This window comes from Bombus bifarius, unplaced genomic scaffold (assembly GCF_011952205.1).
Source record: "Bombus bifarius isolate JDL3187 unplaced genomic scaffold, Bbif_JDL3187 scf7180000008243, whole genome shotgun sequence".
NCBI classification, from domain to species: Eukaryota; Metazoa; Arthropoda; class Insecta; order Hymenoptera; family Apidae; genus Bombus; species Bombus bifarius.
In genome coordinates, this window is record NW_022884537.1 from 287,231 (window position 1) to 313,914 (window position 26,684).

The 26,684-nt window shown below is 32.4% G+C and overlaps 1 protein-coding gene across 1 annotated transcript in view; it reads right to left on the bottom strand.

Moving 5' to 3' along the window:
- Positions 1–26,684, bottom strand: part of LOC117211777 — a 377,618-nt gene that overhangs the window by 144,392 nt on the left and 206,542 nt on the right. Inside the window, exons 7-10 of the mRNA XM_033456000.1 lie at positions 24,347–26,588; positions 19,827–19,829; positions 9,500–9,604; positions 2,132–2,179 (exon numbers count right to left, since the gene is read on the bottom strand). Coding sequence (XP_033311891.1) covers positions 2,132–2,179; positions 9,500–9,604; positions 19,827–19,829; positions 24,347–26,588 — 2,398 coding nt within the window. The remainder of the gene's footprint in view (positions 1–2,131; positions 2,180–9,499; positions 9,605–19,826; positions 19,830–24,346; positions 26,589–26,684) is intronic.

The window sequence follows — 26,684 nt, forward strand, 5'->3', positions numbered from 1 at the left end:
GTGTAATCTTTAATAAATTCAAAAATTTGATAAGGAAACGGCGAAGTCGTCTCGTTCTTCTCATTCATCACTCGAAGCAGTCTATAAGATTCGGGAAGACAATTTTGATTTTACAAGCGTCGATTGCGACAGTAAGATAAACAGCAGTTCATTTGGTGGGAACTTTCATAAAATTAGAAATTCGTGGGCGTCGGTATTAACATACGTCTAATTATAATTGACCGAGGAGTATATTAAAGTATAATGCTGTGGGGATTTTCTAGAACAACTTATCAGGTTCTATGCCAATTTTCATTTCGAATTATTTAAAAATTATATGCCAGAAATTGAGTGGCATTAATGAGCATTAATGTAACTTCAGATAAACTGGCTTGCTTACATGCAACAGACGTACTACAAAGATTCAAACAAGAGATACATACCAATATTACACAAACGTGTTAGGAAAGATTATCAGAAAGATAAATTATTTACAGTCTGTTTTGTCTTCGCCTTGTTTAATTGCAAAACGATTTTAGTAAATTAAACAATATTGTTGTTGTACATATGAATATATGTAAATATTTTGTCTTGTTACATGTTTAATATATGAGACACTTAATAAAATGTTTAATAGCGATTTGATTTTCCTAAATTAAACCGTATTGATTTCTTTTAGGGATACCTAATATTATACGTCATTAAAAACTTATTAATATCTTTACCTGATTATAATCTTAAAAGTATATAAGATCCATAGGTACATTCAATATTTTAGTAAAATATTTCATCACTTGTGATAAAATAACACATAACTTTTCCTTCTCTATATCACCTGCATCATTGGGTTACTACTTTAATCAATTTTAATACTCGTATTATTAGATTTTCTATCATGTTTATTGTTTTTTTTTGTTCTAAGTGTGTCAATAAGTCCATAAAGAGATGAGTTTTCCATTTAATTTATTCCAAATTTTTTCAACGAGGTTTACATCAATAGTTTATTATATAGATAAGTATGATTTTAATTTATCATGTTCTTCTAACTCTTTCTCTTTTTCAGATAGCTTTCACATGATTTTGCTGTATACCAGAATCATTATCTTAACTAATAATTTATTAGTAATAAAAATCTAAATATCTTGTATATGTACAAATTGCTAAGGAATATCCAACACCTATGTGTGGTAGTGTATATGTATATGCAAAGAGAGTGTTCCTACCTGAATTTAAGTAGAAAAATAGATTGTATATTGTTAGATTTGACGCATAAAATAAGAATCATTTAATTAATCACGAACAAATGAATAATCATGATCATTGCTTCATACTTCGATCTGTAACAAATCTTAATGAAATGTTATGCGTCTGTATATCCAACTTTATTTTTATACTCCATATGTCTTAAAAAAATAATTTAAATTTTGTATGACAATCGTATTATTATTATTGGTTATGAAGATCAAAGAAATATTTATTCCTGCTAAAATTTCATTTGAATAGATAAGCTTCGATATTTAACACATATAATTAACAAGTAATTACAAACATGCATATCAAAAAATATAGGATATGTAAATAGTTAAAGTTACATTAGACAATTTTTAAATTGAGAATGCGCCATTCAACAATATTATACAAAATATTTTCGTAAGATCTCAAGTCTACTACATTTTAAACATGCAATAAATTATTCTCTGTTCTCAGTAAATAACCTGGATTCCAAATCTTTGTGAACGGAATTAAAAAATATTTCTAAGAAATTAATGTCATATATAGGTAACTAAGTAATAGAACCACTTTCAAAAAATGACTTTACGTTGTCCTAGATTCAGGTAACGAATGAAAAATTCAATAATATTACAGAATTTTGACATGGAAATAATTATTTTGAAAACTACTAAATGAAAACTACGTGAAAAAATTCCGTCTAAAAATATTATAAATCCTATGTTAAATTTATTGAAAAATTGCCTTTTAAATGACAGAAAAATTTCATATTCTGTGGTAATATAATCATACCTTAGTAGCAATAATTACAATGCTAATACATACAAACGTATTTGTTAGACATCGTGTTTATTTTTTAATATACGATTTGTAATAATATAAAACACTCTGTTAGTCTCACACGTTTCGTTTGCAACTTTACCTGGTGTTGCGGAAGAAGCTTTAAACGTGGGAGCGAACATAACGTTCTCTGAAAATATCAATAAGTACTTTAAGGATCCAAACTCATAATTTTACTTGTTGTTTACTAAAAATACATAAGATAATTCGTAATAATTAACTTGGAAAATTCTGAACTATAAAAATATTTCATTTGTACGAAAATTGTCGAAACTCTTTGATTATAAATAATGACAAAATAAACGAAATCTATAAAATTGTTGACTGTTTTACGTATAATAAACCGAACACAAGGCTGTCCTTGCATATGGCGGATTGGCATTTGCGTTTCTCAAATTATAAGTACTTAAATATTTGACTGCAGACGTTTATGTACATTCACATTTTGAAAATATAATTAAGAAAATAGAATCTCGATCGAAAATTTGTATCCACCAAAGTACTATACTTTGAATATCTTATATTTTTTTTATTTTTGCATCTTCGTCATTGCATTTTCAAATTTCCTGTAAATGCATAAAAATCTGCAGTCTACTAATTATCATCGTCCTATAGAACTTATAAAATATTTTCTAATAACGTAATATTTACAAAATGAGTACTCAAGTGACTGTCGTATTTTATGATGTATTATTTTATTTATTTATTAAACAAAATATATTTTCGTAATATTTATACTTTTAATTTAATTCCGCGCTTTTTTTAATTACTTTAACATTTTGAGATATTTGCTATTTTCCTGATCATTTATTACTGTATCTTAATATTTGATTTTATGGATGTGGAACTCTTTAGACGTATCTGCTTTCTAACATATATGCTCATCAATCACTTTGTCTATTTCAAATACACTATTTAAAGGTGATATCCGCATTGACAGACAATGTGACCCGGGAAGCATGACATTACTTCTCTTGAAGGCACAGCGTGAGTTTCCGAACAAAAAACAGAGAAACTTTCCTCGAGCAAACTCTAAAAATAATAGATACATAGGCATTATATACTTACTTTCTCCTCCCTTCCGGTCATGGGCTTTAAAAAATTAATTTCCTTTCTAACCATACGCATACATGATCACATAATGTATGAGTAAGTCCTAAGAGAATGTAAGGACAGCGCTTAAACCTTAATCTTTGTAAACCTTAATCTTAATATTGACCTTAATCTTTATGTTCACAATTAAACAAATGTCTTAAACATGTAAGTTTTGGATTGTATCATTCGTAAACACAGAGGTATATCTAGATAAAAATTTACTGCTCATAATTCGTAATTCATAATTTAGTCCATAATTCATACTTAAATTTTATTAAATTAAGATATTATATAATAGAAAGTATTTCTGTTAAGATAATCCCATTACGGATTATAAATTTTACATATTTTGTACAAATGAAAAATATTTTTTTCATTCATCGGTATGGATGAATATAGTCCTCTTGTTTCGTTGGATAAAACATGTATAGGATAGATCTACTCCTATAACGAGAGCAGCTACTATTTTGTTACCTTAAATCGTGATAAGGAACGTACTAAAGAGGTCTTAAATTGCTTCTTTATAAGAACGATGCGGGTCATTAATATAGAAGCAAGCTTAATGAGCTTCGAAGCAAAAATAAAAGGAAAGAAAGGTAACAGGACGTACGAAGATGGAAAAGATCACACGTAGAACATAAAGTATTCTTCAAAGTACGATATCTATGCAATGGCTTTTTACATTTTAGAGTTTCCTTAACATCGAGTCATCGGTTGAACATAATTAAAAAATTAACTGTCATTACACTATAAAAGAAACTTCTAAACTTTTTATTACCTAATGTAATTAAGAACTAAAATTTATCATCAATTTTTATTCTTAACTATTTTGCCATTTCAGTAGGTGTATCTGTGTTCTCTTGGCTTAGAAACTACGTAAAATACTGAAACAGTATTAATATTCATATATCTAATATTAAATAGTATGTTTTAATTTAACTTAATGGAAAAATAGCAAAGAATTCTTTTTTTTTTCTGAAAAATATTAGGTCCATTTTATAGATAGGGTATGAAACCTTTCTGTTGTTGAAATAAAGCTTATCGTAAATTTCCATATTTATAGGTCACAGATTGAAAATGAATATGCTAGAGAAATATTAGATAATCACTTAATTGCTGAAATTTTGGGCTATATAGATTTTTGCTTTATCAACATACTCTAAAAGTAATATCTACAAGAATTGAAGTTAATATTGAATATAGGATCATTGAAAGTAAAAGAAAACAGTACAACAAATAAACATTGTTATACATATAATTGCATAATATTAATTAAAAGTTTTTTAAAATAATATTATCTAATTTATCTAACCAGAAACTTTTGCAGAGCACTGTATTCAAATCGAATAAATAGAACCAATTGATTGGTAAAAAGTAAAAGCTCAATCATCGCGTCGTCCAAATTGAATTTCGCGACCGGAAGGAACCTCAGGAGCGGAAGACGCCAGTCCCCGACAAACGAAAATAGCACGCGTCTTCTGCCTTGAACACACGTATATTGCAATTTCGTGCAATCTACGGAGCGGTAACGTGACACCTTTATGTAATCGAGGTCCGCCAACCAACAAGCTCTACTGCACGTTTTCCTCTATGTGTTTGCTAAACACTGTCAGGTATCACGAATTTCTCAGTTTTAACACACAATCCTCGATGTACTTAATAAATTCAATGTGTCGGCTCCCTTAAGTTCATAATTCGTAAAACGTATTCAGGCAGCCTTTAATGCGTAACATGGAAATATTTACGAACGCTTCTTACAAATCCTTATTCGATAAAGTAATGAGAGTCGGGCTTGTCTCAAATACGATCTTGCGCTTTATAGAGTTTAAAATTTAACCGTTGCTTCGAATACGGGGAATGGCGATTAACGCCACGAGTTAACGTTAGTAAAGTGATGAAGAAATACGTTTCGATTGTCATTTTCTTTTCTTGATTTAAGCATTTAATGTTTGAAAGATCAGTTATACTGAAGCTTCCTTTATTACAGAATTATTTCTACACTGGACATCGAATTTATACAGGGTGTCCCAGTATTAATTGTACAACCTAGAAGGGATGATTGTACACGAGGAAATAAGTCGAGAATATGGAATAAATTTTTTTTCATTTCAGGCTTTGTTCTCGAGAAAATCGACTATGAATTTCCTCCGAATATGCATGCACTTGACTATGTCGGATTAAGATTTGAACGGATTACGGTACAAACCATATGCCATAGATTTACGAGTAATAATAAAGCATGTAATTCTTAGGATTCACTTTATTAATGCAAAATTCTTGAAAATGCTGACCACTGTACTGCATACACAGCTGTGCTTTCAGTTCTTCGCACGCAAAAATGATCCTCACTTTTAATTATGGAGGACTCGTGTTGTTTTCGAAATAAACTTTTCATTTAGTATGATCCCATAGATAAAAATCAAGGGACATTTGATTTACAAATTTAATTCGGGGAGCACACCTGTGTACGCAGTACGGTAGCCAGCGTTTTCAACAATTTTTGCATTAACAAAGTAAATCTTAAGAATTACATGCGTTGTTATTACTCATAAACCTACGGCATATGGTTTGTATCGTGATCTGTTTAACCACGACATGGTCAAGCGCATGCGTATTCCGAGGAAATTCAAAGTCGATTTTCTCGAAAACAAAATCTCAAATGAAAAAAATTTATTCTATATTTTCGACTTATTTGTTTATGTACAATCACTTCCTTCGGGTTGTATAATCGATGCCGAGACACCCTGTACATGTTAAATAAAATATTCATATGAAATTAAATATTTATGTATTATGTATGTATATAAGTTTCCTAAATAAAGGATCTAAATTATAAATGAATTTATATAATCATATTTAAGCTTCAATATTTGATTAAAACATAATTAAACAAATTTTATAGTATAATTAAATAAATCTTTAATCAAAGTCTTAATATTTAAGGCGATGTTTATACTATAATAGAAATATAAAAAAAAGAAATATATAAAAACATAAACAAATAGATAGAATTGAGATACATTGTACATATTTACAAGTACGCATTAATCCGTCATTATATCTACAAGTATTTTCAATTATAATTTCCAATACAATTCCGAAACAATAAATGATTTCTCCCACAATACTACTAAAACTTGTTGAAAACCTACTTGTATTTATACAAATTTAAAAGTCACCTTAATCTTCATCCAAAATACAAAATGTATCATAGAAAGAATTAAAAGAAAAAGAAAATTAACATTAAAAGAAATTATTTTACAAATACTCTTTTTTCACTTATAACTTTCATTATAATTTTCAATGAATAAACCAACTTTTTAAAGAAATTATCAAATATTATCGAAAGTATGTCTCTACAAACAGAATTAAATTAACAAATACTTTAATTTTCATCGAAAACAGAATATTCACAGATTCGACGAATCAGTTGCAACGGACAATAAAATGAACTAAAAAAAAAACTAATCTTGACGTGGAATATTGAATAAATAATCCAGTACCCTTGCAGAAATTATGCAGAACTGTTGGAAGCACATGTGTCTACACAAACATAGTCACTTTAAAAGATAAAGACGGAAATCCGCATAGCGCGCTGGAACGGAAACGTCGAGTAGTCGTTCGAACTTGAAAGCATCCCCCATTTTAAAGCGACGTTCACAGGACAACCTGTTGAACGAGTCCTTAAGACGACACGACGTCGTAACAAAAAGTCCTACCTCCACACACGCCATATTTTTAAGCGATTGATATCAAAATTTTTCTAATAACGTAGACACTCACTTTTTTCCAACATCGTATGCGCTTTGTTCTTCGGGTTAATCGACGGAAATTTGCACCAGATAACGCGATTACGAACGAACTTCGAAGAATAACCGCGGACTGCGAAGCGTCACGATGCCTGATGGCAACGCCGCGCCGCGCCGCTGTCGCGCTACCACCATCATCGCCGCGCTCTTCGACTCGTTCGACTACGCAGAAGCCGGCAATTCAAAATAGTAGCGTGACGTGGCTTCTCGTAACGCACGAAAATTCGTTTCGAACCACGATCCTTGGTCTCGGGTCAAACATAAATGTTACACCGCGTATAGTGGCTCGCAAAAGTATTCGAACCCTTACAATTCAAAAATTTGATCTATTTATGCTGTGTGTGTTACAAGAAAAACACTTTGTAATAATTTCATCAGTGCTATAATAAGTAAAATTTAAAACTAATGTGAAAATGTACATAAAAGTTACATGATATTCGTTGCAAATTATATTTAGTAAAGAATTGGTGTAAAGCATAAACTGCCATTTTGAGCATACGATAATTGTTAAACATCACCCACCGAATATTTAGTCTTATTAATATAATAAATGTTTAAATACTTCTATGATTTTTGCGAAATACGTACATGCTTACACTAAATATCTTGTAACTTTTATATACATTTTTGTTCGTCTATAGGGTTAATATAATAAATAATATAATAACTCATAGGTTAATGAGATTGCAAAATGTTTCGTATAACACACATAATATATTCGTCAAAAGGTCTCTATAAGTATTCTAATACTTTCTTGAGCAATTGTATATATTCTTTTTTTCCCTCTTTATTTACCTTCGACACGGTATCTACGGACGGTGCGTAGAACTTTGCTTTTCTTAACTTCGGTTTAACGAACAGTGACTATGGAGTAACGCAGAGAATAAATGCAGCTGAACCGTATGCCAAACATCGAATTAACGATTACTTTTTAGGTAAAGCTTTGTATTTTACATAGGTTTGATGTAATAAAAATTAACGAATGCTTTTTAAATAAAATGTTGTGCCCTACGTTGGTTTCTTATAATAGAAACATATAATATAAATATATAAAGCGAGGCACTTTGTGAGTAAGCTATAGGAAAAAAATACAATCGAATCTCAATTATCAGAACTCCGATTAATGGAAAGATTAATTGCTCCCATATCGATTATGGGGAAATTAAGAAATTAAAATGTTTTCGTTTCTGTTTAATACTACCATTTATAAAATAGTTTAAAATATGATCTTTCGTCAGAGGGAAACGAGTTGTTCGATTAATAAACTTTATCCTTCGTTTTTCAAAATTCATAAATTAATGTAATATAATTAGTTCGAATAATTAAGATTCCACTTTAACGTAATCTAATGTCATCTAATGAAATTTGTTTCGACGTCATCTATACTGCAAAGTAGAGAACACTGCAACTATTTATAAGAACAAATATATGTTACCAGCTTAAAACTGAGTGAGAAATTTATAGTATGGCATTGAATTATAAAATATTTGCAATTATATTAAATTCTTTATCGTGGATACTTTTTGGTTTTACTTTTCTTCCAATTCCTCCTAATTGATAAATAATATCAATAAGTATGCTGCGGTTGTTTATGCATCTACGGGAAGTTTAAATGTACGTATAGAATATATAAGAATATACAAAATATCTAAAGGAAAATATTCGTTGTAATATTTAAAATATAATAATTTATATTTAATATAATTTCTATTCTAATCTATAGTTTGCTGATGACAAATAACATAATCTTTTATTTAGTGTACGTGCTCGTACTAAATAGCATAGATCACTGTTGGCCTACATAGCACGGAATGCGTTAATTATATCTTTGAGTACAGTTTCACAAAAAACGTTGAACTCTATTCAATTACACGGGTGTAAATTAAAGTAACATTCGTAAAAATGTTACATTTCCCAGGTTGATTTTGTTACCCTCATATTAATTCATCATTTTTATTATTTTACTTACGTTTGTAATTATTTGTAAAATTTCTCATTATTCTATCGTTTAAATATTAAACTGTTTCTGGTCGCTTTGTGTAGATTGCATAAAAACTATAGTATTTTCCAAAAATTGTACTGATTTTTTATATCATATATTCCATATTATACGATGTTTGAAAAAATAGTTCATTTCCGTTTCTCATGTATTATTGTAAAAATTAGTAAATATGTATTATTCATTACTGGAACAGATAGGTGTTTCAGAAATTCAAATGAAAGAGCGAAAGGAATCCATTATGGAGAAACAAGTTCCTTTGACTTTGATAAAAGTATGAATAATTCAACGGAAAAAATAGTTAATTAGAAGATGTACAAATTATAATAATTACAAGATGTCAGATTAGATATATCATAAAATTTTTAAATAAGTTGTATGCATACCTGAAATCAAAAACTGAAATACATATTTATAAAATAAATAAGTATTGTAAAAACTAATTTATTATCTATGTTATCTTTCCATAATATTTTTTTATATACTTTTCATTAATTTTTCGGTAAAACGCATGCTGTAATTAACTAAGCAAAATAATGAAACGCACCTTTCCCAAACAGAAATCCCTTGCCGAATTTCAAAGCATTGTCAATCTCGTGCAGAAGATCGTTCTCATTATCACTTTGCCTTGTGTCAAAATCATAACCATATCCTTAAAAAAAAACATGCCAAAGCGGCCCAAAAAATAAAATAAGTAAAAAATAAAACATATTACTGGAATTGAATAATGTAAAGTGCCATTCATTGATTTTTAAAAGCATTAGAAATTGTTCATGGAATATTTATTCTTCTCCTTCCGGCCTAGAAAAGTGAAAAGTGATCTCATAGTTACTAGACTCGAATAGTTCTGTATTTTTAACAGTGATCGAGTAAGATTAGCTTCCAGAAAGTCTGAATCTACATTTTCTATGTCGCGATAAAACACTAAAACTAATAGGCTTTATTATGAAATTTTAACTTTTAATTAATTTATGTTCGATATTGTGTACACATAACGTTATACTTTAACAAGTTATTAATTAATGAAGCAACAGATGTATTTGTTTTCGATAAAACAGTAAAATCTTAGTGTACTATATCTTCTTTACAAAAACAGTATATTTATACTATTAATAATGGAATCAGCGAAGGAAAAATATTATACATAGTTTAAGAAAAAATCAATTCTCAAGTGATTAAATAAGAGATAAAATTCTTAATGTTTTATGATATTTATAAATGTCATATTAATATGTTCTATATACCGATATTTATTATAAATATTCCACTATTATTGCCATGTTAATGAATCAATGGAAGCCATGTTATATAACGATGTTATAAAGCGAGAAAAGAAGACAGATAGTTATTTCAAACGATTAAAAGTAAAATAAATAAATATGTTGTGGTAAAACGTGAAAGATGAACCTAAATATTTATGACCTGAAGCTTCATATGTACATACAGTCGGACACATTAATATTCGGACATTTGACTTGAGTTTTTTTTTGGGGCGGGGGGGGGGGGGGAGTTAAAAGGATTAATTTACTAGGCGGCGGGTAAAAAACATTCTGTGGATTTATGTCAATTATGTACATGCTTAACATTTGATCGAAGTCGGTTAAAGTTGCTATGAGCTACAAACGATTAAAAATGGCGATTATTGCAGTTTTTCACGACTTCCGAGTAAAAATAATAGATCTAAAGATTCTTACATCTTTCGATACCTGTTATTTGTTTCTGCATTAACCGATTTCGACGAAATTTTTAGTCAAATTAGTTCAAATTTTCATTAGCGGCTCAGATAAAAAAGTTGTAAAAAATAATCTTTACTATTTTTCTCCACGATTCCGATCAATTTCAATTCTTTCAAATTTTTCCTTACAACTTCCTGTTGCCTTCTCAAGAAATTTAAGACATTTAGCCTAGTTTTGAAAAAGGTATCCTGTTTTAAAGAGTGTCCCAATACTAGAGTGATCGATTCTACATCTAAATGCTACATTTATGAAAAGGTACATTACTTTTTTCTTTCTTCTTATTTCTTTTTCGAACTTTCTATCTTTTATTTTCAAACATAATTCGTGCAAAACGATAAAAACAAGAAAAATTGTGCGACTTCCTTCAAACCATATATTCAAATTACAGTTTATTTAAAAAATTCGAGTATAATTTACGGATGCGCTGCATATTTTAATAATTCCAATTTCAGTCTAGAATAATGGTATCTAAATTGAAATCATAAAAAGTCAGTATGTACAACAAAGAATTATATGAAGAACTGGTAATATTGATAACAAGAATTCTAAAGTTCAGTTGCGAAAACAGTCGTTTCATTCATAACAAACATATATAAAATGCACTCGAGTCTTATAGGCCCGGGCAAATAAGTTAAAATAAATTGCTACATAAATCTTGGTTGCGCACGAAACGTGAAATTTAGATAAATTGCACTTTGACCAACGAAAACTCAAACCAATCTAGTGTGGCGGATCGGTATCAATAGGACGCCGACAGGTCCAGGCATACCGATCCGCCACACTAGTTTTTTCTAGTTTTCTAGTTTCTAGTTTTTTAGACAGCAGACACATCATAAAATTAATTCCACAGCGATTCTTGAATTTTCATATTACAATCTCTTTTCTTAAATTACAAGTTATTAATTATTAATTAACTAATAACAATTAATTACAGGGTTATTAATGACCGTACCACGTTTATGTACATATAGCAGGTAGTTAAAGCTAATATTGTTTAGAAACACTAGAAAAAACTAAACTTCTTTTTTGCTTGTTCTTTTTGCTTTTTTGCTTTGCTCTTTTCACACAGAATTTAGCAGGTGATAATCGGTATAGTTTTATATGTTGCAAGTATCAAAAATATTCGGTTTCAATCTTTCTTTTATTTTAGCGATAAAGATTTTTAATGTTTTAAATATATCTCTGTAAAGTTCTACTTGTTTAGCTATATTTACAGAAAAATAAATTTGTATAAACAACTGCGATCCAACAATTATTTGCTACAACGAGGAAAAAAAGCATGACATTTTGAATCACAAAGCGTATTTTTTCTTTTCTTTCAGATAATTTTATCAATTTAGCCATTTATTATAAAAATTATAATAATTTGTAACAGAAATTTTATGTATTTATGGAAAATTTAAAAGTGTACAAATATATAGAATGCATACAAATAATATAAAAAAATACATAAAATATCCAATGTAAAACGTTATAATATTTAGCTCGGAGATATTTTTATTTAGGGAACATTTCTTTATTTGCATTCAGAAGAATATGGAATTGTATATTTAATGTTACAAATTCCTTACCTTGCAATACAGCCAGTAACATTCATAAATTTTCACAATCTTAAACATTAACCACGATCAGATAACTAATCTGTTCCACATATCGACTTCTTCCTTTCCTTTCTCTTCTACGTAGAGGAAACCTTCATAGGCACCTCGTGTCCTCGGCGGGAGGACACGGGGTAGTGGCGGATTTCACATATCGATCTAGGAAATATTTATTTTGAACATCTATTTCGGTGCCTGTCTATGTGAAACGTGGAATTCGACGCTGGTACGGCAACATAGTGAGTTGAAAAAGGGTGAAGGTCTCGAGAAGGTTCGGCAACTACTCGGCGAGTATAACAGTCGGTGTCGCAATTTGACGGAAATAACTAAAATCGAGATGGTGGTTCCGGCGCGTCGTGGCGTAAAGCTGGACGCGTCCGAAGAAACGTTCCACGAGCTCTGGCCTATTTTCTCGTCGAAGACTAAATTTAGGGTCTCATTCTCGAATGAATCATAAACGCGTTACAACTGATCGGTCAGTCACAACTGGTTCCCTTGATTCGACATAGAGAAGAAATAAATTGTGGGTAGCAAATATTTATCGCGACGGCCAGAGAGTATTTTTTCCCTGTTCTTGCATAATATCAGCTAAATTTGGAAAGTATTCGGAGTTTTTATTACATCTGATTACTACTACCAAAGCAACCACAATGATCGGTACCAGACTTATATATACCCATCCCTCAATTTACGCGGTACTATTCTTACGCGGTAAATTATAGCACAATTTACGCGGTAGTTTTTATACGCGGCCAGAAAATATATTTTCCTAGAAGTTTTAAAAGCAACAAATGTATACGGTAACTTATTCGGTGATGTTGAAAGTCAGTAGTAGAAAAAAGTAGATTACATTGTGCTAGCGATCATATATGTACATATTTTTTCTTTTGTGCTGACAGATTTTATTTATGCGATTTTCATTCGCGTAAAATGAATCCACATGAAACAGATACCACGCGTAAGTTGAGCGATAGGTGTGTACTTGTGTTGTTATTTCTTTATTCAGAGGTAGGATCAGAAGAGCTATTATTTTATTCCATTTTGAGCCGGAAAACCTTTATTACACGTTCTTACATGGACTAGGGATAAACACAAAAGAACATCTGAAACCTATCGATTAAATCTACCGATTGTATCTAGAACTATCTTCTAGTTACTATTTATTGTAACTAACGCATCTGCATATGAATGGCGAGCATGAACTCACGCTGTCATTTTCAACAATTTATTTATTTTCGTTATACTGCTTTAATCCTAATTCATTGTGTGTGATGTATTAGGTTGCCCGAAAAGTTTCTCTCATTTCATAAGGTGATAATAGGTAAACAATAATTTCTTGATATATTATTTTATTGAATTAAGTACGATCCATTTCGTTCTATTTCTATTATTATGTTTGTGCATAATTCAATAAACTAATATAAAACAAAAAACATTGTGCGTCTATTATTTCCTTATAAAACGAAAAAAACATTTCGGACAACCTTGTAGTTAGATATACAATAGAAGGTGGATAGTCTTAGTGTTACTGCAGCATACATATTTGAGATATTGTAAAAGTATGATTGGCCATATTGTACAGAGTGACTATATGATTCTATAGAAATAATACATGAAGTCGAAAACATGAAATAAAATTACTTCATACGAGGCTTTGTCTTAAAAAAATTGACATTAAATATTTGCTCATCAGTGTATGTGGACTAACGGCTTGACTTGTCTCTATGGTATTAGAAAACACACGATCAAGCAGGACAGCAAATTTTATAACATTTCACAACGTTTAACATTCATAAATTATGCAACAAAATTATACAACAAATAAATTATGCAAAATACAATACTTTTCATAGAAAATGCGAAGAGCAATGCGTATTCAACAAAATGGGAAATATTTTCAACAATTCCTAAAGTAATAAAATTTATCGCGCATGACTAGCCAGTTTCATGTTCCGTATGATCTAGTATAACTATTGAGATATGTATAATTTTATGTGCTAGACCAGGTTAAATGCGTAGTAGTGATACCTGTATGTTAATATCAGCGTGGGGAAGTATGTGTGCGCGCGGCGTCTCGAAAACAAAGGAATGTAAACTGTTTAGTCGGTTAACCCCTTAACCTACGATTTACGTTCGAGAATTTTCGTCTTAAAACGTAAACAAGCTATTATATATTATATTATATATTATATTTGGCCCGATCATCGTACTACGGGCTATGCCCGCAATATTTACGTTTGGCCCTATCACCGTACTACGGGCTATGCCCGTAGTAGATGTAAGTTCAGAGATTAAAACAGTCGGCTATGAAAGAAAGTGGCGAGACGCGAGCAAGTGTGTATCGACGAATATGTGGCGGCACTCGACCACGGAAATTTCCAACGGCTTCGCGACACAAAGCGCTATACTTTCAAAGCGTAAGGCAGACAGGCCTAATGTACCATCGATATCCCTACGGTTCTTTCGCCGAATATTCGGAAGGATGCATACGCGGCAACCGTCGCGGACTTCTAATAAACGCGCGCGTAGTGGGGATATGGAGGGGCAACAAAGGAAAGAATCTGTTTGGTTTTGAACCAAAAGCTTCATTCTGCCCCGAGCTGCGAAGTGCGAAAGGTTAAGCGAAGCCAACACAATTAGAGGAACGGGTTATTGACTCTTGAGAGTTCAGTGTTAATCGTTACTTATTATTAATAGTTGCTAATCGTTAACCGTTGTTAATCGTTATTTCTTATTAATTGTTAAGAATTTAATAAACGTTATTGTTGAAAATCAAGAGCATTTCTTGTGGACACCTTCACCGACGATCACCTCAAATATCTTTGAAATCGTTTATCAAATAAGTATGTCGGAGATGAAAGGAAAGCCGAAGCCCTTCCTTGGAAATTTTGGGAACATCCTCTAGTACCTTAGCCTAGATTTTATTATAGTTGTAATTGCTTAAGATTTGTAATAAGCGAGATTGGGTTCGAGGTGACAATCGGTCGCTGAATGTAGCCACGGTCACGGGATGGATGTTTTATCTAACGGAGGTCTGGAGTGGTTGTATGTGTTTTCCGAGAAATGTGGTTGTGGCGGCATGCGGCCTCGAGAGCGGGCCGAGCCACGTGTGATGTTGCCTCGGAGGTGCCGATGCAATGGGACATACATTGTATTTAGTAACCAAAACTCCAGGCAGAAACTGCCTAGCAACGGCGTTTGGAACTTTCTCGATGCTTCCAACGAGTGTGCCTAGCAACGGCGTTTGGAACCTTCTCGATGCTTCCAAACGGGTATAGAAAACAAAATGCAATCGTACAGGGAGAAAAATCTCCACGAGGCTGGCATTCTTGCGATTGCCTTGGAGAGTGATACATCGAGCATTTTCGACGATCGCATTTGCGTCTAAGTTAGTTTCGCTTAGTAAGGAGTTATCCCGGTAACCGTGGATTCGTTTGAACTCAAACATTGCTAATAGTATTATTTAATTTAATTATTCGTAGATCGTATTATTCATTAGGCTTAGTGTTTGTTAGACTTATTATTAGTTGTACTTATTATTTGTTAAGCTTAGTGATAGACCTGTATATACGTGTAAATAAAATCTCGGCTTTGTGAAACGATGGCTAGTCCACATGAAGAGTCGTCGCGCGCCCAAAATTCGAATCCTGATCCGACAAGTATATAACTATTCTAATGTTAATTCCAAGTGTAAATTTAGTGTAACTATACCATTATTTCGGCTATTAAGATCCAAAATTCTCAACAATAACAAATAAAAGCATAACTACTAATATCAGATTACAGCAATTCGCCAACACTTACATGTGACGGAGTCAGATTTCTCAAAAATAAAGCTTCGTATGAAAAAATTGTAGTCTACGTTGTTGACTTATTTTTTTTATGTAGAATCACATCATAAATCAAGGTACCATGTATTCTATTATATTTGTCGTGACTCATTTCTATCGTTTCAAATGGAGACTAATTCGTTTTATTTTGCTTAAATACCAAATGTAAAGATAGAAAAATATAGCAAACGCAATAATATAATAATTTCATGAACTAGTTATTTATTGCCGACCTTATCCCTAATTTTCTTCTGATCTGTACCTGGCCTTTTCCTTTTTCTGCTCACTCGATAATTTTTGTACGCAGAACTAATATTTTTGTAACATGTTGGCAAAAGAGGCGAATCAAATATAATGAAAATTAGATTTAACAAAAAAATTAATTATCAATGGAATTAGATATTTTTCTAAAATAAACAAATAAAATATCGCATTAACATGCAGCAGCTCTCTGCTGAAATCTACCAATGCCTTTCTCGCAAACGGTCACTCCAACCTATTCTAATAAATATGATTTCCAACGTGACTTTTCCTATCGATGTCCAAGACACCTTCCTTGTCTAAGGCACTGGCTTGCTAGGTAGCTTAAAACTGACGATCCACTGATCTAAACCAATCCAAACTCAGGCAGTCCAAGCTGCCAGTCCACGCAGAATTGTCACAGTTTTCAACACAGATCTTTTGTATATATTTGTTGCAAAAGATATGTCACCGGTCCTACAAGGTATAGCTGATCGAGAGCGTTCTTATATCTGAAGGTCTCCTTTCGTTTGCGAGGGCAGGTGAAGACTGCCTAGTCGTCAAAAAAAGAATCTTCCGAAGGACACAGTCCGAGAAGCGCTTGCTCCAAATTTATGACGCGCATGATCCGCCCAGATTCGTCAGGTTTGCTGCACATGGCCCATTGTAGTAGTAGCAACAAATAGTTATATACATAATTATATACATTATTCGCTATTTACGATTAAAATTTGTTATCTGTTATTTATTATTCATTAAATTTGCTTCATTCTGTTAATTAGAATATTGATTAAATAAATACAAGCTATTTTTCAGACGGTTGAATAAAAAAAAAGAAAATGTTTTAGAAGTATTGAAAAACATAAATAAAATCATAAAAATATTAACAACCAAATATTTATATCTTTTTACCATTATGGTATTTAATGTTAATTGTATATTTATTGCTTATTCTTCGTTGTTACTTATCATTCGAATAAATTTTGGTTACTAATCGTAACAAGTTTATAAACAGACACAATTGGCAAGCCGAGACAGTAGCGTGGCGATCAACCGATGGTAGTGTCACGTAAAATTCGTGATAAAAAAGGAAGAGCTGAGCAATAGCTTAACTCGACTATGCTTTTATATTTTTGTAGGCTTTTATTCACAAAATGATTAAGTATAATATTAGAATGAAGTAGCGAAGTTAAAATAGTTGTTCAAATCACGGCCAAGACTGTACACGAGACTAGTCTCGTGGTCGAATGCTTGCAGTTTTTATATGTTGCGTTTGTAGGTGTTGAGGGGCAAGGAGAGGATCCTGATTGTCCTACGTAATGGGGAAAATGTAATGTTGAGCCAAAGGTCAGTTCAAAGCCTAACGGTTCACTGTCAGGTAGTATGGAATGTCGTGGATTTGGGTATGGTCGTTGTCACAGTAGCATGGACTAGGGGTGCGGAGACAAAAAGATTACCTGCTGGGCTTTTGTTAAGCTCCGAAAAATTGATCATGAAGAAATCTCATACTAGTTCCAGTTAAATGGGTCCTTGAGACACTTGAACTTGGCTTCGATGGAAATAGTTCTGTACATTTTTACAGGATCGATTTTTCAATAATTGGATCAGTTTAACTTCCGAATGCAAACAGTGCCATATAAATAGATTGAAGTAAATGCCTTTGGATTGGCTTAGCTTGTTAATGGATTTCCAGCTTAAAACCGGGAACACACTGGTGAGCTAAATCAATCCAAAGACATCTGATTTAATGCATTCGTACGAAACTATTTCGATTGGCAAGATAACGTGGCCGACAAAATCGCTCCTGTACGAATATATGAAACCGTTTCTATCCAGGTTCAAGTGTCTCGAAGACCCATTTATCTCGGGCTATCACGGTATTACATTTCGAAGACCTCGGTAGGCCCACCAGGGGTGCCTTTTCCCACCTGTACTCCCAGCTCATGCCACCATCGGCTGATTGCCACGCCACTGTTTCTGCTTGTCAGTTGCCAGTTTATAAACTTGCTACGATTAGCAACCAAAATTTATTCGGAATACGAACAACAGAAAATGAATAAACAATAAAAACAAAATTAACGTTAAGCACTTAATATTATAATAATGGAAAATTACACGTAATTACTTGTTAATATTTGGCAAAAAGACAAAATTTAAACATCTCATTTATGTTTTTCAACATTTCCAAAATACTTTTTTGTTTTTTGACTATTTCAATTATTCAACCATCTAAAGAATACTAATCAAAATAATTTGGACCCATTTAATCAGCAAACATCCTAATTAAAAAAGACGAATTTAATAAATATACGAATAACAAGTAACGGATAGTTTAAATTTAAAATCGCAATTTTAATCACAAATTATCAATAATTTATATAATTATGACTCATGATTCATCCGTTGGGAAGCTTCGAACTTATTGTTTCTTTCTACTACAATTGGTCGTGTACGTCAGATTTGATGACTCCGGCGCGGTGTGCGCATTATAAATTTGCAGTAGAGTCTTCTCAGGTCGCACTTTTATGAAGATCCTTTTTTCGGCAACACGGCGAAAACATCGTATCGAATCAGCTGTACATTGTAAAACCGGTGACGTGCTTTCGCGGAAAAATTTTCTTAGACGCATTTTACTAATAGATATACTAGCGGGCCCTCTCTTTTTCCTGAATACTTCTCTGTCTCTGTCTCTTTCTCTCTCTCTCTCTCTTTTCCCCTCTCCCTCTCTTTCACACGCATTCTTATAGCCCTAAAAACGTATAGAATAGGATCCGTTAGCTGCACTTTATTATCTATGCTGTACGTAATAAAAAATCGATCAGCACTGAATGTGCCATCATTGGTCTTCAATTTATTAGTATTGTTATTATTGGGAATGCCCATAAATTGATTCGGGTGTATGTTGTTTATATTAAGTCTTTGTTCTTCCGAAAAATGTCACGTCCTAGGTAAATGACAGAATTATTTTCAAAATGAATTATTTTTTACATATGAGCTGTAAAATTTGACTTTTGGTATTTTATACCTATTGATGTTATACATGATATTTTGCAGTATAACATTGTTAAAAATATTCTTCGTTAATGAAAATATTAATAATAGTTTTAATAAGAAACACGATTATTTCTGTATGTATGTCACGAATTGCGTAATACAATGATGAAAAGCTTCAGATATTTTTTTTATATGTTAAGATTTTGGTTTTACTCATAGGTAACTTATAAAGTAACATATACCTAAATACATCCATTACTATAAATAAGCTCGAAAAGAAATTCGTCATAATTTAACAATCTAGTCTGTGTATTTTTATAGCTTGAAATGTCAAAGCACGTGTCAGTGAGAAAGATATGCGCGCACTCAAAGTGACATTTGTCGGAAAAAATACACAAAGTAATATGTAAAACTTGAAATCGTGTAAGTTTTCATTCTCAAAAACTTTGTGCTTCAAGTGAGAACATAAGAAAAACCGACTGCGTTATCAACCAAAAGTATATTTTCAATGCAAAATTAAATCTTTTCGTTTAACTGTTCAATCGTTTTATTGAGAGCAAAATACAGATATATGACAGTAATTTAATTAAGTGCATAATCTCATACTTCTATGTGCGAAACGTATACTGAATTAATTTTGGTTTGATGCTATGCACCAGTGAGAAGGTTGTAAACTCCTGATCGACAAGATATTTTCAAATTTCAATCCTTCAAGCTTTTTAAAAATATACTAAATATACTAATGTGTAAAATAATATAGATATACCTATAATGATATCTACAGAAAATTTGTGTTGTATAATCAAAAAATTGAAGAGTAAAAAAATAAAATATATATTTATATACATATTTAATAAAGATGTTAAACTATTTGACCTATACAAAAGTATAGTTTTGTATCCTTATTTAATTTAGGTATTTCAAACTTCTTATACAATGAGAAGAAAAATATAACGTAAAAGTTTATGTGGTACGAAAAAAGATATAAAAATTTACGGCAGTAAAAATTCTAACAGCTTTCAGTTATTATTCTATATTCTAGTCGTAACGATATCCTACGACCTACGCGAAAGCCAACAAACTTATCTTCCAGTATTTCCTCATTATGGGCAAGAAATCAATCCGCTTCTCGTCTATCGGTTCAGCATATAACGTTACGCAAACCTTATTTCCTGTTTCATTATGTTTTATGAGATCCCAGCGGTTCGAAAAACCTTTCGTAATTACGTTCAGATCAATTTCTTATCGATGTCTGTGAAAATGAACTCACGTATGGTTCGAATTGCGTCCACTTTTTATCTCCCGCGAAAGATCTATGTTATACCAACGGTTATAAATAAATAAATAAATTTGTATGAATAAAATCCCTACAAATTTTTTATGCTAACAGCTATTCTCCGTAGTGAAAAATATTAAATTAAAAAAGGCTCGATTTCAGAACAAACGCGACGTAAATAGTAACCATCGTTGCTTGACCTCTACTCAACATAACAGTACATATAATTCAGATCAGCCCAGCTATCTCAGCTTTTACAAAACGAATCGAGATGAAACATACTCTATTTTCTTTTCCAAACACGAGTAAGCTATACAACAGAGAAAACACTATAAAAATCTCTTCAGTAGTTTATACGTGACAACAACACATAAATTTCAACAATTCTTTTTTTGGACTCCGTAACTTATGAGCTGTTCCTAGATGACCGTTTCATTTCTTTCTATTTAATTTACAGATTTCATATTCTATTAAACAAAAAAATTTATGTCACATCTCATATTAAACAAAGGACAAATTTAATATTTAGATCATGTTTTATATTGAATTAAACAAATGTAAAATTGTAATCAAGATAAATGTAATAATTCAATAAAATATGTATTGAATAGAAATAAAATTATGTGCTTTCAGTTTCATACTTTATTTCGTTATTTAAAATTTAAATATCTCACAGTTGTATTCACAGTGATGATATTTAATTTTTAAGAGAACATGACATCTAATATCGTTATAACACAACTCAAAAGATGATCGGATATAGAGATAGAATGACAGTTAATAAAATGCATGTTTAATAATACTCTTTACATTTTAACTAAATAAAAGTTGCTGAAGCTCCTGAAGCAATTAATTCTACTCGTATAACAAACATTACGAACATTGTAACAAGCGATGACGCCACTTTGACGTCATCTGATTTTCAATGGTTGCTCACATCTTATAAATTCTTAACAGGACTAGCCAGACCTTGATGAAAGTTACTTCAGAAAGAAACCAGTCGTCATATTACTGACAATACCACGACATAAGACAATATAAAAAATTCTTCAAAAGACTTCAAAAATGTTTGAGATCTTGAAACAACATGAGTTACATATTGAGATAGCCAATGAGTGGAAAATATCAGTAGTATCAACATACTTAAAACAGTACACACATAAAATATTTCCGTGATTGGAAATAGATCTCAATTTTAAAAATGTGGCATTTGTATATTACTATGTAGTATCTATTATATCATATAATAAATATATAATAAATTATATATTCAATTTATCCAAAATACATATGTACATGTATCTTGTTTGTGTTTAACTTAATAGATTGTTCGTTCGAAGAAACGTACGTACTTAAAAATCAAATTTTAAATTAAAAATAAATATCATCTTCCAATTCATTGAACGTATATTTTCTACATATTTCTACATATTTTCTATATATTGCCTACAATTCGTGTAAAATGCTAATATCATTTATAAGTTGTTGTTATGTACTCTATTCGCTTTTATCGCATGTTTTGTAACACGTATATCAGCCACAGCATTTCGGATATTGGCGTGGCTTATCAACCTCGATATGAGAGACGAATTAAATATAAGTTACAAATTTTCAAGATCACATACTTAGTTAAATACTTTCTACAAATTGTATAAATATATATGCATGTAATATTATTCTGTGAGTGTTGGTTGCCACTTTTTTTTATTATTAAACACAGACCATAAATATTGTCGATTAAACATAATTATTTCTAAATTACTAAAAACTGAGAATACAATCCCGGAAAAAAATCACTAATTTGACCCAAGAATAATTATAAATGTAATATTATGTTTTATAAAAGCCAGCTTAAAAATTATGTTTTATGAAAGACAGCTTTCAATCCTATCAAAAACGAAAATTGGAGGTCTCATTCTCAGGAAAACACAGCTTTAATTATGTAATAGAACTTATCAGGGAATCCACTTGAAATTAGTTAAATTCCAAATATAATATTATAAAACTTGATGCGTATGTATATAGCTGACATCATTTATGTGTATATATTATTAAAAGATTTGAATTACATCTAAATTATATTTATATTTAACGATACTTCGTTATAATAATAATATAATGGTAATAATAAAAGATGTAAAAATTAATGAAAAAGTTTTTAATTTTACATCTTTTGTAATAATATCACAAAATTTTTGTTACAACTTTTATAATAAAAATTAAAATTGATTCATCAAACATGAAATTTGAAATATTATTCTTACAAATTCTGCTTGTCTAGATGAATTCACCTAACTCAAAGTTAAACTAAGCACACAAAATTTTATGTGAATAAAGCTTGCTGGTAACCAAGCAGATACGACCGTTTAAAGCAATAATTATTATTTTTATCTTATTAATTCATAGTTGAAAAATGCACGTCAAAAGCATGAATCATTAACAAAAACCTGTCAATACTAAAACGTCATTACCTTATAATATTTTCTATTAACGATGATTTCGAACAAACTACGGACAACATATTTTCTCACTATGATTACCTACAATCTGACCGAAACAACAGATTTTTACTACTATCTTATAAGTTGTTGAAAACGTCACTTTCATCTAAGTAATATCAATCTGAGTTCGACGTTCCAACAAGATATGAAAATATGAAAAATATAATATTTTTAACATTTAATTCATTAAATATTTTGATTTTCGTTAAACAAAAGTCTCTGGTGAAGCTGTAGAAAAGCTACTTGCGCTTCAACTTTGATGCTTTTTTGTATATGTTTAGAAATCAGCATTTTGAACAACTTTTTCCTGTGTATGTAACTGTCGCTCGACAAACAAACAAAAGATAAGCAAAAAGTAGACGGCCGACAATTAATACGAACACGTACGCTGTTACGGCTACACAATTATAGGCAAAATTCACTGTTGTCTGATATCGATAGCTTTTTAGGAATATCTCAGAAATGATGGTCGAGCGACAGTTGCATACAGAGGAAAAAGTTGTTCACAATGTTGATTTCTACAACATATGCAAAAATCATCGAAATCAAAGAAAAAGTAGCTTTTTTACAGTTTCACCCTATGTCTCAATACTTTTCTTTACTGCCTACGATATAGTTTTAATCTGCAGTCATTTAAATAATGTAATATTTCAAAATCTTGACAAAATTCGTACAATATTATCGTTAATCTTAATAAGTGTGGAAAAGAAATCGAAAAAGTTACAGAAAATATAAGTGCAGAATAAATTTAATATTTTGAAAAATGAAGCTCTGTATGAAAAATAGTAACTCTGCTCTTTTAAATTATTATTGCATAGGGAACCGCTTGTCGAATTTATAATATCCTGTCTAATAAATCTTCTATAGGACGCGGATATAAAATAACCAAAAAGAGAAATAGTTGCTAACCAAAAATACAACCAATATGTAAATGGCTGTCAACTAAAAAGACGAGCAAAGAAAGAAAAAAAAATCATTCGTTCACCATGAATATCGTTAGTGACGAGCAATATGGCAAGCAACCTACGACAATGCAATCCACCACAAGGCTACGAACGTGCGTTAGTGACTGTTATGTATCCAATATCCGACACGTCATTCGTATCTTCCAAAATTCAAAAATCGGGCGATCAACACTCGAGCACGATATTTCAACCGTAGCAATGGAAAACAACGCTGAAATAACACTGCAATCAATCCTCGATTCGGTGAGACTCACCATCGTCGAACGTGGCGGACATTGTAAGGAATTCTTGTAGATGCTTCGGTAACTTTTTCGCGTCTTCGAACTCCTTCCCGTCGATCAAACATTTCACCTTGACGGTACTCTCCTCCTCGTTGCATTCTTCTTTCCTCTCATTCGTCTTTTTGTCACGTTTGACTTTACTACCGCTTTTGTCGCTTTCAGACTCGCTTTCGTCCAAATTAATCCCAAATTTATTTAGCCTGTTCCTCGCTTTTTCGATAAACTCTTTTTCAACGGTGCTCATGTCACTTTTTCCCAAATTATTCTTCAATTTCTGAATATCCTCGTGAGTGCTGATTTTCACCACTTTATGATGTTTCCGTTCTTCTCGCTCGAGGACCTTGTGCACATACTCGTCGTACATTCTCTGTCGAAACGTTTCGCTGTTCTTCACGGCCGCGGGCACACTCGGTTTTTCGACTTTGACGGTTTTCTGTGAGTTAGACATCTCAGGCGACGTATTTTCTTTGCCAAAACCACGCTCTTCCTTCGTCCTTTCTTTTTCCGTAGGTGCTTTTCTACAAGCGCCGCTCGCTTGCTCAGCTCGATCCGTTTTCATCTTTTCAGGAACTTTGTCACCCTTCTTGGTCATCACGGAATGCTGTTCCACGTGCTCGATTCGCTTTTCACATTCCTCCTCGTGGAAACCGTTCTCGCGATGCACCTTCTTCAAAAAATCCTTCTGACCATGTTTATTAATCGTCTCCGAATAATTTTCCTTCACTTCCTCGGACTTCTCCTGCCAGCTTTGGCTCTCTACCCAAGATTCATCATTGCAAGTGTCTCGAGAGGCTTTTTCTTTAATCTCAGAGGTATATACTCGATCAAAAGACTTGTCCGAAGAAGGAAGTCTCTTCGGTACATCCTTCGTTACGCCTTTCTCCTGCACCCGTTGCCTCGCATGTGTTTGGAATGTCTCAAAGGCTTCCTTCTCCTCCTCCTCGGCTAATATTACGTTTTTCAACTGATTCTCCAGCAGCTCTATGTATTTCAGTTGCTGTGCGAAATACTCTTGGGGTAGAGAATACTTTCGATGACCCTCCAATTGAGTTTCTGCCTCGGTTTGAAGCTTCTTCAGATTTTGCATGATTTCCGTAGCTGCCACCTGTTTCACATTTTCTTCTTCTTCGCTCTTGTATCGTCGTGGTTCCAGATGACTTCTAGGTGGATTCTGATCGAAAATACTCGTCGTGTCGATACACGATTTGTCTACGTTGATCACACGTTTCAGACGCGGTGGCACTTCCACTTTATTGTCGATCAACGCTGGATTCACGTTGTAGCGCGGATCGATGGTCCTTCGTGGCGGTGTCCTCCTGTCCGCAGTGTCTGGCATCGCGGCCGATTTGTCGATGATAGCACTGTTCAGTGTAATGGGACTCTTGTTGAAGGGCGTCGGACTTCTGACGGGCGGCTCCGGTTTTTCCAGCGAATTCACGATCAAAGCAGCGTTGATGAAATGAGCTGGCGTCGACCGTTTACCAGTAACATGTTCCTTGGTTCTATCTGACCCTGATTCTTTTGCAACCTCCGACTGATTGCCATGAATTCGTTCGCTGAATCCACTCTTATCACGCTCTTTTCCCTCACCCGACGATTCTATTAATAAATCATCGGAGAGCGATGTCGCGTGCCGCGCATTACTGACGGGTTCGCGTCTTGCTAAGTTCAACCAGTCGCATAGGCGAGTGACTTTGAGACGCTCCTGACCATTGTCAAGAGTACTCGACTTTGTATAAGACGACTTTGTGTCGGAGTGCCTGGATTCATCAAACTTTACCTTTGATTCGTTTCTCGACTTTGGTCTCGCGCTATATGGATGTTTAGAATTGTCAGAATTTTCTTTGATGATGTCTAACAGCCTGTTTGTAGGTAATTTTTTATCGTATTCAGTGCGAACGTCGTGAGCAGTCGGTTTGGAGAATTCGATTTTTACTTCGCGTTTAACGCTTTCTTTCTTACTTTCGTCGATGGGTAGCAGTTCGACTCGATATTTAGGAACAGGGATTCGTGGAGGCGGTTCTTCGTCGAAATAGCTGTGTCTGTTTAGGAATTTTCTATGCAGATCCAGTAAGTTGTCCGCGCTCGTTTTTATTGCGGTTTTCTGCTGAGACGGTGATAAGCAAACGAGCAACCTGGGATCTTTGGTCGTCGATAAACCTACCCACGTTCCCGAACTATCTTTGGCCATGGTCGTTTGCCGCGACTTGGGTAACTCGACGACGCCGAGATTCGAATCGAGCAGTTCTTTCTGTTTTAATTGCTCTGATATAGTCTGGTCTGAAACAGTGGTTTTACATGGATCAGAACT